At 40.9% G+C, this 13,263-nt stretch overlaps 1 protein-coding gene across 4 annotated transcripts in view; it reads right to left on the bottom strand.

Annotated features, from left to right (window-relative positions):
* FAM3C (FAM3 metabolism regulating signaling molecule C) overlaps positions 1–13,263 on the bottom strand; it is a 50,224-nt gene that overhangs the window by 19,307 nt on the left and 17,654 nt on the right. For 2 of the 4 annotated variants that reach the window (XM_084897136.1, XM_084897134.1), the window contains exons 2-3: positions 13,132–13,186; positions 7,774–7,878 (exon numbers count right to left, since the gene is read on the bottom strand). In XM_084897136.1, coding sequence (XP_084753262.1) covers positions 7,774–7,878; positions 13,132–13,144 — 118 coding nt within the window. In that variant the 5' untranslated portion in view covers positions 13,145–13,186. The remainder of the gene's footprint in view (positions 1–7,773; positions 7,879–13,131; positions 13,187–13,263) is intronic. The other 2 variants (XM_084897137.1, XM_084897135.1) reach the window with 1 other exon arrangement.

The raw sequence follows: 13,263 nt of genomic DNA, 5'->3' as shown, positions 1-13,263 counted from the left end.
GGTAAACACCACTCCACTGTTTCTATGAGCTTGTTTTTTTCTGATTCCACATGTAAGTGTTATCAAATGTATTTCAAACTTCCCTTTAAACCTTTAAATGACTTTAAATACATACCTGGTGACTATTAGGGTACTTAAAAGTTGTTGCTGCAATATGGTGTTATGTACATCTGCATATAAAGCCCTGGAATATATACAGAAACCTACCCTAGTGCTTAGGCTAGGAGATGTGGGGGTGGAGGGAACACAAGAGCAATGGTGGTGGTGGAAAGCTTTTCTCTACTATAGAAATGTATTGGCTGTAATAAAGAAATTGAGGTCATTACTAAGAGTTTTCTAATTTATCAGTTCAAAGTAGTCAGAACCTTCTGATCAAATCTTAACTTGATTTCAGCAGATCTCAACCTGACCACCTAGACTGAGCTTTTTTTAAAGCACTAACTAGCCGAAACCGGTTTGGCTCAATGGATAGAGCGTCGGCTTGGGGACTGAAGGGTCCCAGGTTCGATTCTGGTCAAGGGCATGTACCTTGGTTACAGGCATATCCCCAGTAGGGGGTATGAAAGAGGCAGCTGATCGATGACTCTCTCTCATCGATGTTTCTAATTCTCTATCTCTCTCCCTTCCTCTCTGTACAAAATCAATAAAATATATTTTAAAAATAAAGAAATAAATAAAATAAAGCACTAACTAACATCTGATCTTAGCCCAGATCCTCAATAGTTCTGTGGGCAGCCGTTTCCTGATTGGTATGCAGTACCGTAAGTGTTTGCCAGCTGTTGGACCATAAATAGTTACTTAGTTTTTATTTCTGTACTATTTTAGATAATTGTCAATTTCCTGTATCTAAGTCCAAAACTCTAACTAAAGAACAGAAGTTAAAGCTGAAAAATATGTAAATGTATAAAAAGAGAAAAATGACTAAGTAAACGAAGGCTCATAACCCTATTGGACACTCAGAATCTTATGCACCACTGGGGTCCTTTAAGGCACTGTAGTAATAGGAAAGGTCGAATGCATCTGCACTAATAAAAGAGAAATATGCAAATTGACCATAATTGACATTTAACATTGTGCAGGTTTCTGACAACCACCAGCCAATCAGAAGTGGGTATGCAAATTAACTTCATCACTTCAGTGGAGACTGATCGCAGGGAGGAGGCAGCTCCCAGCACAGCCTGCTTGGCCATCGCTGTGGTGACCTGGGAGCAGGCAAGTGCAGCCATGGGCGGCACCCAGCACAGCCTCAGTGACCCGGGAGCAGTGAAGCACAGCCTGCAGGCAGCACCCAGCACGGCCTGCTTGGCAGTCACTGCAGTGTGGAGCAGGCAGGCCCCACAGAGAGCAGAGAACCACGGGGAGCAGGCCTAACCCATAAGAAGGCTCCCGGATTGGAGAGGGTGCAGGTCAGGCTGAGGGACACCTTACCCACCCCCCCACCCCTGTGCACAAATTTCGTGCACCAGGCCTCTAATTTGGAATAAAGCAGAAAACAAAGCTTATCTGTAAGAACTAAAAATACTCATGGATAAAAAAAAATTTAAAAAATTTTAAAAAGACCTAAAGGAAACAAAAAATGACCAGTTAGTAAATTAGGGTACTGGAATTATTGGGTCTTGTTTTTTTCAAATTGGCAAATTATGTCATTTTCCCTAATTATGTCATTTTTCCTAATGTTGGGGAAGAATTATAGAGATCATCTGGTCCAGTGCTCTCACTTTTATAAATGAGAAAGCCCAGAAAGTTGTTAGTAACCAATGATTAAGCTCCTGAGAACTAGAAATTCTCAATTTTACTTTGTCCTGTATATCAAATTCAGGTTTTAAGATGCTGACAGGGAACCACTGTTCAAGTCAGGAATTCTGGTATACCTAACATGGTAGCAAGATAAGAGAAAGACAATGGGATCGGGATGGGGTAACATAACACAGCTCATTCACATATGCTAGGCACTCTACCAGCACTTCTGCATATAGTATTGACATGAGCATCATCCTTGTTTTAAAGAGAAATAAATGGAACAGAGAGGCTTAGTGATTTGATTTGTTCTAAGTCATAATAAGTAATTGGCAGAAATCATTTCCAAAGCCGTATCTCATTCTAACATCCACACTGATGTTGCACCACCCCCAGAAATGAGACTGACTGGGGCGTATGATCACATGGAGCTGAACATGTCTTCTGATTGTTGAGTGGAGAGCAGACAGCAGAGGGTTCAAGACTTGAGACAAGGAGTCCACCAGGAAGCTGCTGAAGTAATCCAGGTAGAAAAGGAGAGCAGCCCGAACAAAGGTAGTGAAGGTGGGCTTGAAAGATAGGCAGGTTCAGAACAAACTAAGGAAGCAACACGGATGGACTCTGACATGGTCCAGATGGAAGAGTGATGGAAAGAGGGGAATCAGGTTTGTCTCTCAGACGTCTGGTTTTAGAACCATTCACTTATTCATTCACATGAGCCAATTGGGGGTGAGAGAAACATCATTTCTGCCCTTAAAATGTTTATGATCAAGTGAGGAGATGGGAGTGGAGGGTGGACGATGAGTTCTGTGTTGGACTTGTTAATTTTCAGATACTGGGAGAAGACCCTTGAGAAAAAGTCCAGAGGCCAACCTTACATGCGATCTGGGACAGATATAAACTAGGAAATTAGCCAATGATGGGTGGGGCCACCCAACAGGGGATTTAAAGTGAAGCTAGGGCTGAGGAGAGACTCTCAGAGACACCGACAATCACCAAATGCTCAGAAAGAGAGTCTGGCTGAAGAAAGGGAGGCAGAAGCAAAAGCAGGGATGAGCCTCTGCAAGAGTCCAATTTGTTTGTAAAACTTAACATAAAAACAGTAAATGCTACTCATTTCAAAACTGTTACTGGGATACATACAATTTTGGGAAATGCGGTTTCTTATTCAACAGGCTTTTAAGTAAATAACAACACCTCCATTTAATTTGTATATTAAGTAAAGGGAGATGCTTAAAGGTAAAGAAGCTTATGAAAGACTTTTCTTTCCAGATGAGAACTAATTTTTATCCAATATTCATCCAACTGAAGGCCCTGTACTAGGCCTGCAATTCTGAGAATTTCAACACCCGGTGGCCGAACAGGTGAACTTTCCTAAGTAAGACGGGATGTTTTCCACACTCAGGACCTGGACACAGCAAACACAAAAATCCTGCCTTTTCTGAGGCTTATATTCCTCAAACTACCTTGAAAGCTTTAATTCTTAATTTTTTTCAACATTTTTTTTAGTTCGAGGAAAAATATTAATAAACATTCCTGATTTGGTCTCATCAGTGAATGTCTTTCAATGAATCAGGCTGAAGAAATCATAATTATGTTACACTTTAGTCTTTAGTAATGTGAGGTAACTCATGTATATAATATTTCAACCATTTAAGTCTGAAAGGGGAAAGAATAAATCAATCCAATGGGACATTAAGTACTTACTGTAGCAATATGCAAAAATAATTTGGACTGTTTTCACTACTCTCACTAGAAGCCAGGTGTCCATGCTGAAAACTAACACTACCTTAAATCACAATCATAACTGTGACTGGCAGATTGCATCCGTGTTGATATCCTGGTGGTGACAGTGTATATAGTTTTACAAGACATTACTCAGTCTAAGTAAATGGTATATAAAATCTCTTATTGCACTTATTATTTCTCATGCACTTAATATTTCTTATAAGTGCATCTGTATCTACAAAATAAAAAGTTTTGTTAAAAATTGTGTTGGTTTTGTTTTTTTAAATCACAATTAAAGTCCTTTGGTAAAACTGGAAAAACAAGCACCTCACCGCAGGGTGACTCATCCTCCCCTAGCTTATCACTGGTCATGCGGTTTGGACCTCTGATCTTTTATGTCACTGGTCAGGCGGTATAGAGCCCCTGACCTTTCCCTCTCTGAAGATAACATCGAGGCCACAGTGTGTTTCAGCTCCCAGCCCAGAAAAGCAGCAAAACCAGACAAGGGACACCGTGGCTGCCTCAGGACCAGCTACATTGACTAATGACACCCTCCCCCACTCCCCCCGGCGCCGACCTCTCACTGGAGACCTCCACCCCGAAAGAGCACAGCTGGAAAGCTGACGGATACTCTATTGCAGTGGTTGGCAAACTGCGGCTTGACAGCCACATGCGGCTCTTTGGCCCCTTCAGTGTGGCTCTTCCACAAAATACCACGGCCTGAGTCTATTTTGAAGAAGTAGTGTTGGAAGAAGTTTATGTTTAAAAAATTTGGCTCTCAAAAGAAATTTCAATCGTTGTACTGTTGATGTTTGGCTCTGTTGACTAATAAGTTTGCTGACCACTGCTCTATTAAGACCCTCCCCTGAGATTTCCACCTGTAAGAGATTTCCATCAGGACGAAGGACCCCGTGTACCCCCAATCCCTAAGGGACCCCACGAAGCTTACAACCAGGGGAGCAATGGGCAGCAGCAGCTTGTCCAGGGCCACCCCCCTGAACCTGTCTCCAAGGCCCCCTTTTCTCTGACTCCTCAGTGAGCCAGAGCAGCTCGGCCTCGGCTCTCCTGCCGCTGCTTCGATGCAGGTCCCTGTGTCACTGTCCTAAGCACATTTTTGCTGCCATCATGGACCCAATACCCTTTGGCTCAGTACTGTGCAGCTCTTCCCTTTGGATATCCCCATCTCCCATCCCTTTTCCTTAAATAAATGCAGTTTTTCTTTAATCACCTCCTGAGATGGCTATTTAGCCTGCCCCTGCACCACTGACTTTTTCACCTTTCAACTACTAACTGTATACAAAATCTTTAATTCTTCCTTTCTAGAAGTAAGTTATTTTATTTTTCTACAAGAGTACTATATAATCAACTTGGATCCCAATTTATAGAAACTATCAACTAAGTTATAATATCAGCAAGATGAAAAACAGGGTAATATTCACCACCAAGAGAATTATAGTTACTAATGACTTCATAAGTTATATATGTTGTATACCTGAAACTAATATAATATTGTATGTCAACTGTAATTGAAGAAATTAACAAAACAAAAAACAAAACAACATAGTTAATCTCATGGGCCCTCTACAATACTGAATTACAGAAACAATCTCCATGTTCAGTTAAATTCGTTACCCTGTGGTAAATTAAGTTAGATGCTAAACAAACGGCAAAGACAACCATATCTCCATCTTTGCTCAATTATTCTGAAATGAGAAGTAAAATATAACCATACAAATTCAATTTTCACCAATTCAATAGTCTGGAATCCAATAAGGTTTGGTGGATACAGTGTACAACTTAAGTTATGCCTAAGCATTCCTGAGTGAAACAGCTAAAACACACACTGTAAAGCCTGGCAGTTACCAACATTAGGAAAAATCAAGATGAAAAATAAGAGAAGCAACGATTAAAGTAGCTCAGCATTTGTTCATAGCTGATGACCAGCAGCTTTTCAACTAATACAGCTTTCAATGAATTCGATCTTGGAAACTCTCTCTTTCCATGTCAAAATCCTAGTCCTCCACTACCAAAATTCATTCCCCATTTGCTATTTACAGGGCCTAGCACGAGATGCTGGGTGAAGCATCAAGATATTATTGCCCTCAAGATTTTTTCTGCGGTAAGGAAAGACAGATACATGAAAAAGGATAAAAGAAAAGAAACTACAATATAAGGCAGAATAAAATCAGTGTCCAAGTGAGATATGTTATATTATGCATTAGAACAAACAGTTCAGAAACATGAGCAATGCATTCTAAGAGGACTGAGGGAGGTTGAAATACAATTTCTCTCAAGAAGGGGCACTTACGCAGTTTTGAGAAAGGAAAGGATGCACAGATGAAGGGGGGTGAGGAAGATGTGCAGGGTGAGGAGTCAGCATGAGCAAAGGCTGAGGTACAAAGGACAGGGTTTGTGTCCCCAGATCCCGTGCAGGTTGGATGGTGAGTGTGCGGCCCGGGTGGGAGGGGCGAGTAGAGGCAGCCCGGGAGACAGGCGTGTGTCAAAGAGGAAAAGCAGACATAACGAGATCCTTGTGATGCTCATAGAAATGGTCCAGACTAGAGATGAAGACCCGAATTAGGGCGAACAGTGGCTTCACGCAGCCTCTTCTCTCTGAAAACAGAGGGCCTTTTCCCTGACGTTGTATTTGTACCAATGGTCCCATTGCCTCCCTTCTCTCAAGGATCCTGCTTTTCTGGTCTGTTCAGTCTCCTCCCACTGGCTTGTAATTCACTGAGTCTTTGTCCTCTCGACCAATGGAAGTCTCTCCATTACTTCAAAAAAGAAAAAAAAAGTTCAGCTTGCTTCAACTACCATCCCATAATCTTCTTCCTTAACCATTGGCCTTTGTTAGTAGAATCAGCTGGCCACGTTGTTCCCACGGCACACTGGACAAGTCCCCCAAGCCCTCAGTGTCTTTCTGCCCTCAGTCCTCTGAAACCAGCTGCCCTCTCCCGGGCGCCAGCTGGGCCTCCGCAGGAGCAGAAATACCATATGCAGAGGAGTAGGTAAAGCCTCACTATACTCTGCAGTAACGACTCGATGCTGGAGCCAGGAAACTTCATGTTAAGATGGGAGCTGAAAACAGAGGCTCTGAAGAAGAACCAGTACGTTAAGAGAAACGACTGAAAGGGAAGAGTCCATAACTGGGTAAGATGAAAACTTGTGAAAAGATGACCCGACGGAGTAGAACTACAAGTTAGCTATTTGACAGATCATTAATGCGGAAGAGAACTTAAGGAGGCGGAAGCAAATGAACTGCTATTACCTGGGAGCATAAAGGGGAGAATTCAGTGCAATACGAGGAAGTACATTTAAGCAGTCATTGTAAGAAAGTCACCTAAGAATGTTTATACAAAAATCGATGACTACATGTGTGAATTGTCTAAAGCTTTGATACTTGGAATGTGGTCCATGAGTGGGAATCTCAGCATCACCTGAGAGCCTGTTAGAAATGCAGACTCCTAGGCCCCATTCCAGACAATTAGTCAGAATCTGCATTTACCAAGACTCCCTGGAGATTCATCTGACCGTGAAGTCTGAGAAGCACTGGCTTAAGGGAGTCTTGAAATAAGATATAAGGAAATGAATTGGTTCTTGTGGTTTCTCTTCAAATATTAATTTATGGAAAACAATTCACTATTCCAGAGATCTGAAAGTTGTTCATCCACTTCCTGCCTAGTAGGCCAAAATACTGTTAACTGGTTTCATAGCCTCACCTTTCAAGTGTAGTTTTTAAAATCCAGCAGCCAAAGCTATGCAAATATTTCAAATGTTAATTTCTTTTATTAATGCAAAAGTTAAAAACTGAGTTAAGGTAGCTTACAATGGTATGTTTACAATATAGCATTAAACAAATTGGTGAAAAGAAAAATGTTGCAGGAGAAAAATAAGGGTAGAAAAGCACACTGATTTTCTATGGCTGGTATTTAAAATACATAATCATGACTCCTAACCACTTTTTAATTAAGGGCTAGGTTTGATTCTAAATTTTCTATCAGCCAGCTCAAACAGTGGTATCTTCCACAGTGCACATCTAGAATGCATTGATTAATGACTCTAAGCATGTATAAAAGACACTATTTTAAAGATACTCAAAATGTTGAATAGAAGATTTATGCTTTATACTGAATTGATTTTAAGACTTTCTATTGTGCTTTTTAAAACATTCTAATGAATCACACTTAATTGGCATAATTACATTTTCTTTTCCAGGCAGCCTACACAGTGCAACTCAATGCTGGTAAGTGGTAAAGAGACATTCACATCAAAAACAAGATTTAAAATAAGATGAAAAATGGAACTTACCAAACAGATTTCCTAAACTTGCATCCATTTTTATTTCAAATACTTGAGAAATAACATAAAACGTCAATAAAAATACTGCCACAGCTACCACCAGCTTTGCAGCACCTACAGAAAGAGCAGAAAGCAGCTTATGAGCCCACAGAACTTTTATGTAACATTTCAATGAAAAGTGTAAGTTCATTTAAAAAAATTTTAAGACTAATACATTTTTACTTTTTTTACCTACTGAGCTTAATTTTACTTGAGTTACAACAAAAACTGTACCAACCATCCATTAAAATAAAGGATTTTCCTGATCAAAGGATTATCAGACTGACCAGCAATCTAGACAAAGAACTGCTTGAGTCACCTGCATAATATTACATTAAAAAAAAGAAAGAAAAAAAGACCTGCCATCAACTGGTGGCCGACTACATGAAGTATCATGGCTAATGGAAGCCTGCCACCAAGTTTGTTGGATGACCCCTTCCTAATCCTTTTCAAACATGATGGGGAACAGTTCTATACAGGGATAACACCAAAGCCCTGGACCTTCTAGAGCTACTGATGTAACACACATGATGTCCACCCAGCAAGGAGCTCTCAAGAGAAATGTCCTATCACCAGCCAACCTGTCTCCTGGAGACACATGAGTGCTCCTGGGATGGGAACCAAAGAGTGTAAGTATCCTCAGACTGGATACTCAGTGTAAGACAGGCCTCCTCCACTGCTGAGTAACGTCAGCTGGCACCTATCACATATGATTCACAATGTGATTCCAGAGTAAGCTCTATGAAGAGAGACTCTTCGTCTTTTATAACTTCACATTTATAACCATTCCTGAGTGCCTTACAAATAGTTAGCACTGCTACTAACTAATTAACTGCTTAATATGAACCATCATTTGTCCTTTTTCTCAGAGGCTAAGTAAATCTAGGAAAGAGAAAGTGCAAGACAGGAAAGGAAATGGAAAGTGATGGGAAAGAAGCATCTTCCTCTCACCCTTAGGATCGCAGAGCCATCTCATTAGGTTATTCAGGAACAACCTAAGTATCTGTCTGTCTAATCTCAATTACCCTCTCTTACCAAAAGTTTAACTTATTTACATATATAAAAGGCTAATATGTAAAGTGTCCCCTGTGGGGGGAGATCGACCGGAAGTTCAATCACTCACTATGATGTGCACTGACCCCCAGAGGGTGGTACGGAACATAGAGGGCGACCAGCGGTGGGGCAAGGGAAGGCGGAGGAGGGGAGGCAAGGAGGCAGGAAACCTGATCAACCCTGATCACCGGCCAGGCCTAGGGCCCCTCCCTGTGCACAAATTTCATGCACTGGGCCTCTAGTATTGATGTAAAAGAGGAAATCAGGATCACCAGTTATCTCATTCTCCTTAAGGAAACAAAGGTCCAGCGATGAAGCAGCTGCCCAAGATTACAGACCATTTAGTGGCAGCACAAGGACCAGACACCGGGCGTCCTGTCAGTGCTTTGTACAGTACTTTGTACAGTACTCTGTCACCAAATGGCTACGGTCTCCCGATAACTACTAACACTCAACTCACTGGGAAAGAAAGAGTAAAACAGCACTGTACTCCTCCTAATTTCATAAAAAACCTACAGATGCGCGAATTCCATCCTTAAGAGGGGGGAGGAAAATGAACTGGGATGCTCGGAAAGGCGAATGACTCTGAGAGGAGCCGTTTCTCAGAGCTCCTCGTTTCTACCGAGAAACACTCCGTACACAGAAAGGCAGGGGCAATGACAGAACAAAGCCTAACCACGACCCTCCATTTCTTATCGTCTCCCTTCCAAAAACTGTGCTTCCTGTCTTTAAGAGTGACTACAAGTTGTCTACATTTCTGGAGCCTAAGACAGTAAAATTCCACAAGGCTTTGAACCCTTCCCCCGCGCAGGATGCGGCTGAGTGCCTGGCACATAGTAATACTCTCAGCAAGTGTTTACTAAATAGATGAATGGAACAGGTGGCATCCTTCCCGATCAGTTAAGACCTCTATCACATGATGAGTTAACATCTCATTTCCTAGCAGGCACGGGCAGGTGCAACTAGAGATCACCTTTCCCTGGCCCTTAAAGCAGACAGGTAAAACCTTCGTTGCTCAAGACTACACTGTTAAAATAGCAAGTTTATAATACATGGAAGTTCTAGAATGAATTCAATACTAATCTATACTGCAGCCTGCACTTAGGAAAATGCACACACACACACACACACATCTACATACCATTAACACAGATGCACAGACACATACCATTTACTGACTGCCTACTATAGAGCTAAATGCTTCATAAGCATAATCTCATTTGCACACATTTTTAAGATAGTATTTTCCCTTTACAAATAAGAGGGACAAGGCTAAGAATTTTGACCACTTGCCTAAGTTCACATAACTCACTGGTAGTAGAACTCAGTCTTAAACCATGACATAGTCACTTATACTGGACCATCAGAGGATCTAGGACACAAAAGCTCTAAAGGAGAAAGAAGTTCAAGGTGGAGAAACCAACGGTAACAGAACAAGCAGGTGGTCCCTGAGCAGCAGGCAGGGGAAGGCTGGCAGAGCCTCCGCAATGGCAGAGTTCTGGGGTGTCTGTTACAGAGCTCTTCCAGAGCTGATCACTATGCGATGCTGAACTTGGACGGGCCTATCCATCCACACCACAGTTCTCATTCCTAACTTCCCATGAGATCCCCTCTTCCTTCTAGCCCTGAGCTGCACTAATCAAACAACAGCATGAGTATCTCCCTATTTTTTCACAAATCAAAAAGCATGGACTTTAGATACTGATGCCTCACTGTATGAAAATGACTATAAGCATATTTCAAAGCAAGCAGAATGGTTTTTAAAATTAGAAGGATTAATTAGTTGGAAAGCAATAAACTAACAGCTCCTCTTCCTTATTCACTCATTGAAAGCAAGGCCTTGAGGAACTACACTAAGAACAGAGCCAAACATGAAATAAGCATCACTCAGTGAATAATTACTCATCAATTAGCCTTGTAGCAATAGTCAGAATCAGAGAAATGGACTAGATGACAAGTCTATTTGAACTAGAATGAATGTAGAATTATGTGAGCAAGGGAAATCTGCTTTGATTATTTCAAATAACCATGCTTAGTTAATAATATACTTTGAAAATCATCTGGAAATATGTAATTGCAATCCTACTGTGCTCAAAGTTTTCTGTTAAAAAGAAAAGACGTTATAATTTTTTAAAATCACAAACAAGCACCTGGTTTCTGGAAAGATTTTTCTTTAGCAGCTGTACAGTTACTCAAAAGGAATTTTTTTTTGTAAGTTCATGACCAAGAGATCTAGATTTTCAAATTTATACAAAAGCATTAGTGAGCACCCCTCAGTAATCTTTGCTTAATACGTAATCATGATGTTTAATCACCTGTACTTGATTCTACATAATTATGGCTAAAGCAAGACTTGTTTGCCCACCCACCTTGATTTTAGGTTCTTCTAAGACAGTGTTTCCCAAACTTTTGACATATGTGTACCTCTTCTATAATTTTCGTAATGCTGAGTACCCCTCGTACTCATGAGAACGTAGAATTAGGCGCAGCTAAGCACGGTGCAGTGCATATCCCCACCAAATTCCGGGGTAACGTGTATCCCCACCAAACTCTTCCCGTACCCCCGGGGGTACCTGTACCACACTTTGGGAAACACTGCAGCAGGGAAAACAAAAACTAAATACTGGCTACAGATGCTCCCTTAGGAAAATATTTTGTTTGCGGGAAAGAAAATTATAATTAAAAGAATAACTATCTTGATTTTGAGAGTCACAAGTTATTGCCTATGTTGGACACACACTCAGAAATTTCTATGTAAAGTGTCCACTTCCTAAGAAACAGATGTGCCTATGCAAAATGTCATTTAGGCAGCCTGAACTTGAATTAGCAAACAGAGTGCTGCAAAAGTAGGTTTACAGTTGTGAGTACATGAAACACTGTTCTTGTGTTATTTATTAATAATGGTATTATTTTCCATATGAACAACCATAAACTACTTTTGCCCCACCCTGTACGTAAGTCACATGAAAAACACAATCTATTGAATCCTTTACAGTTTTAATTTATTTTTTTATTTTTATTTATTTATTTATTTATTTTATTATTTATTGCTTTTGTACAGAGAGGAAGGGAGAGAGATAGAGAGTTAGAAATATTGATGAGAGAGAGTCATCGATCAGCTGCCTCTTGCACACCCCCTACTGGGGATATGCCCGCAACCAAGGTACATGCCCTTGACCGGAATCGAACCCGGGACCTTTCAGTCCCCAAGCCGATGCTCTATCCATTGAGCCAAACCAGTCTCGGCTACAGTTTTAATTTATTCATATGCATGAAAAATGTTGAAGCTTTTAAACTTTATTGCTCATTTTCCTCAACAAGCTAGAACTTAACAAAAACAGATACCAGCCCCCTAAGGTTGTCAGATAGTTCTTTATATGGAAATTATTTATGTATTATTTAGTAAATAAACTTAATATATAAGAATATGAACATTAAAGCCATGATTTAAAACATTTAGCATAAATAATTTCAATGAAAGTGCTCCCAAACACTTATGTAACACCCATTAATGTCCAAATTGTGATTTGTCATCTACATAAGAAAGTAAAGAAGCTAGCCCTGGCCAGTGTGGCTCAGTGGCTGAGCATGGACCAGGAGGTCATGGTTCGATTCGGTTTGATTCCCAATCAGGATATATGCCCAGGTTGCGGGCTCCATTCCTAGTGGGAGGTTGGGGAGATACAGGAGGCAGCCAATCAATGATTCTCTCTCATCATTGATGCTTCTTATCTCCCTTTCTCCTTCTCCCTCTCCCTCTCCCTGCCTCTCTGAAATCAATGAAAAAAATAAGTAAATAAAAGGCAACACTGGCTGGCATGGCTCAATGGTTAGAACTTAGGCCCATGAACTGAAGAGTTCAGATTTGACTCTCCTGCAGGTTCAATCCCCTACCCCACTCTGAGTAAGTGCAGGAGGCAACCAACCAATAAGTCTCTCACAATGATGTTTCTCTCTCTCTCTCTCTCTCTCTCTCTCTCTCTCTCTCTCTCTCTCTCTCTCTCTCTCTCTCTCTTTTCCCCTCCCTCCCTCCCTCCCTCCCTCCCTCCCTCCCTCCCTCCCTCCCACTTTTCTCTAAAATTCAATGAAAAAACACCCTTGAGTGAGGATTAACAACAAAAAATATATATAAAGAGGCTAACTGATTAGTTTGTTGTATTTCAGCTTTGCATTCAATATAGAAAAAGATTATTTATCCCCCCCTTTCACCATTACTAAACAAACAGGTTACACAACAAGCAAAATTATTTCTACAGAGTTGACATATTATCTTACCTGCTACCCTCATGTTTGGTTTTTCAGTCTTTGGCACTCTTCATTAAAGAAGCTCCTAAAATAAAAGAAAAGGCAAACAGCATTAGATCCAGAAGGAACACTCCTCCTCAGGCTGAGTTTGGAGTGTATTTA

Source organism: Pipistrellus hanaki (assembly GCF_964339955.1).
Source record: "Pipistrellus hanaki genome assembly, chromosome: 10".
Classification (NCBI taxonomy): Eukaryota; Metazoa; Chordata; class Mammalia; order Chiroptera; family Vespertilionidae; genus Pipistrellus; species Pipistrellus hanaki.
Note: the sequence above shows the minus strand (reverse complement) of the source record. Positions and strands in the feature narration are given on the sequence as shown.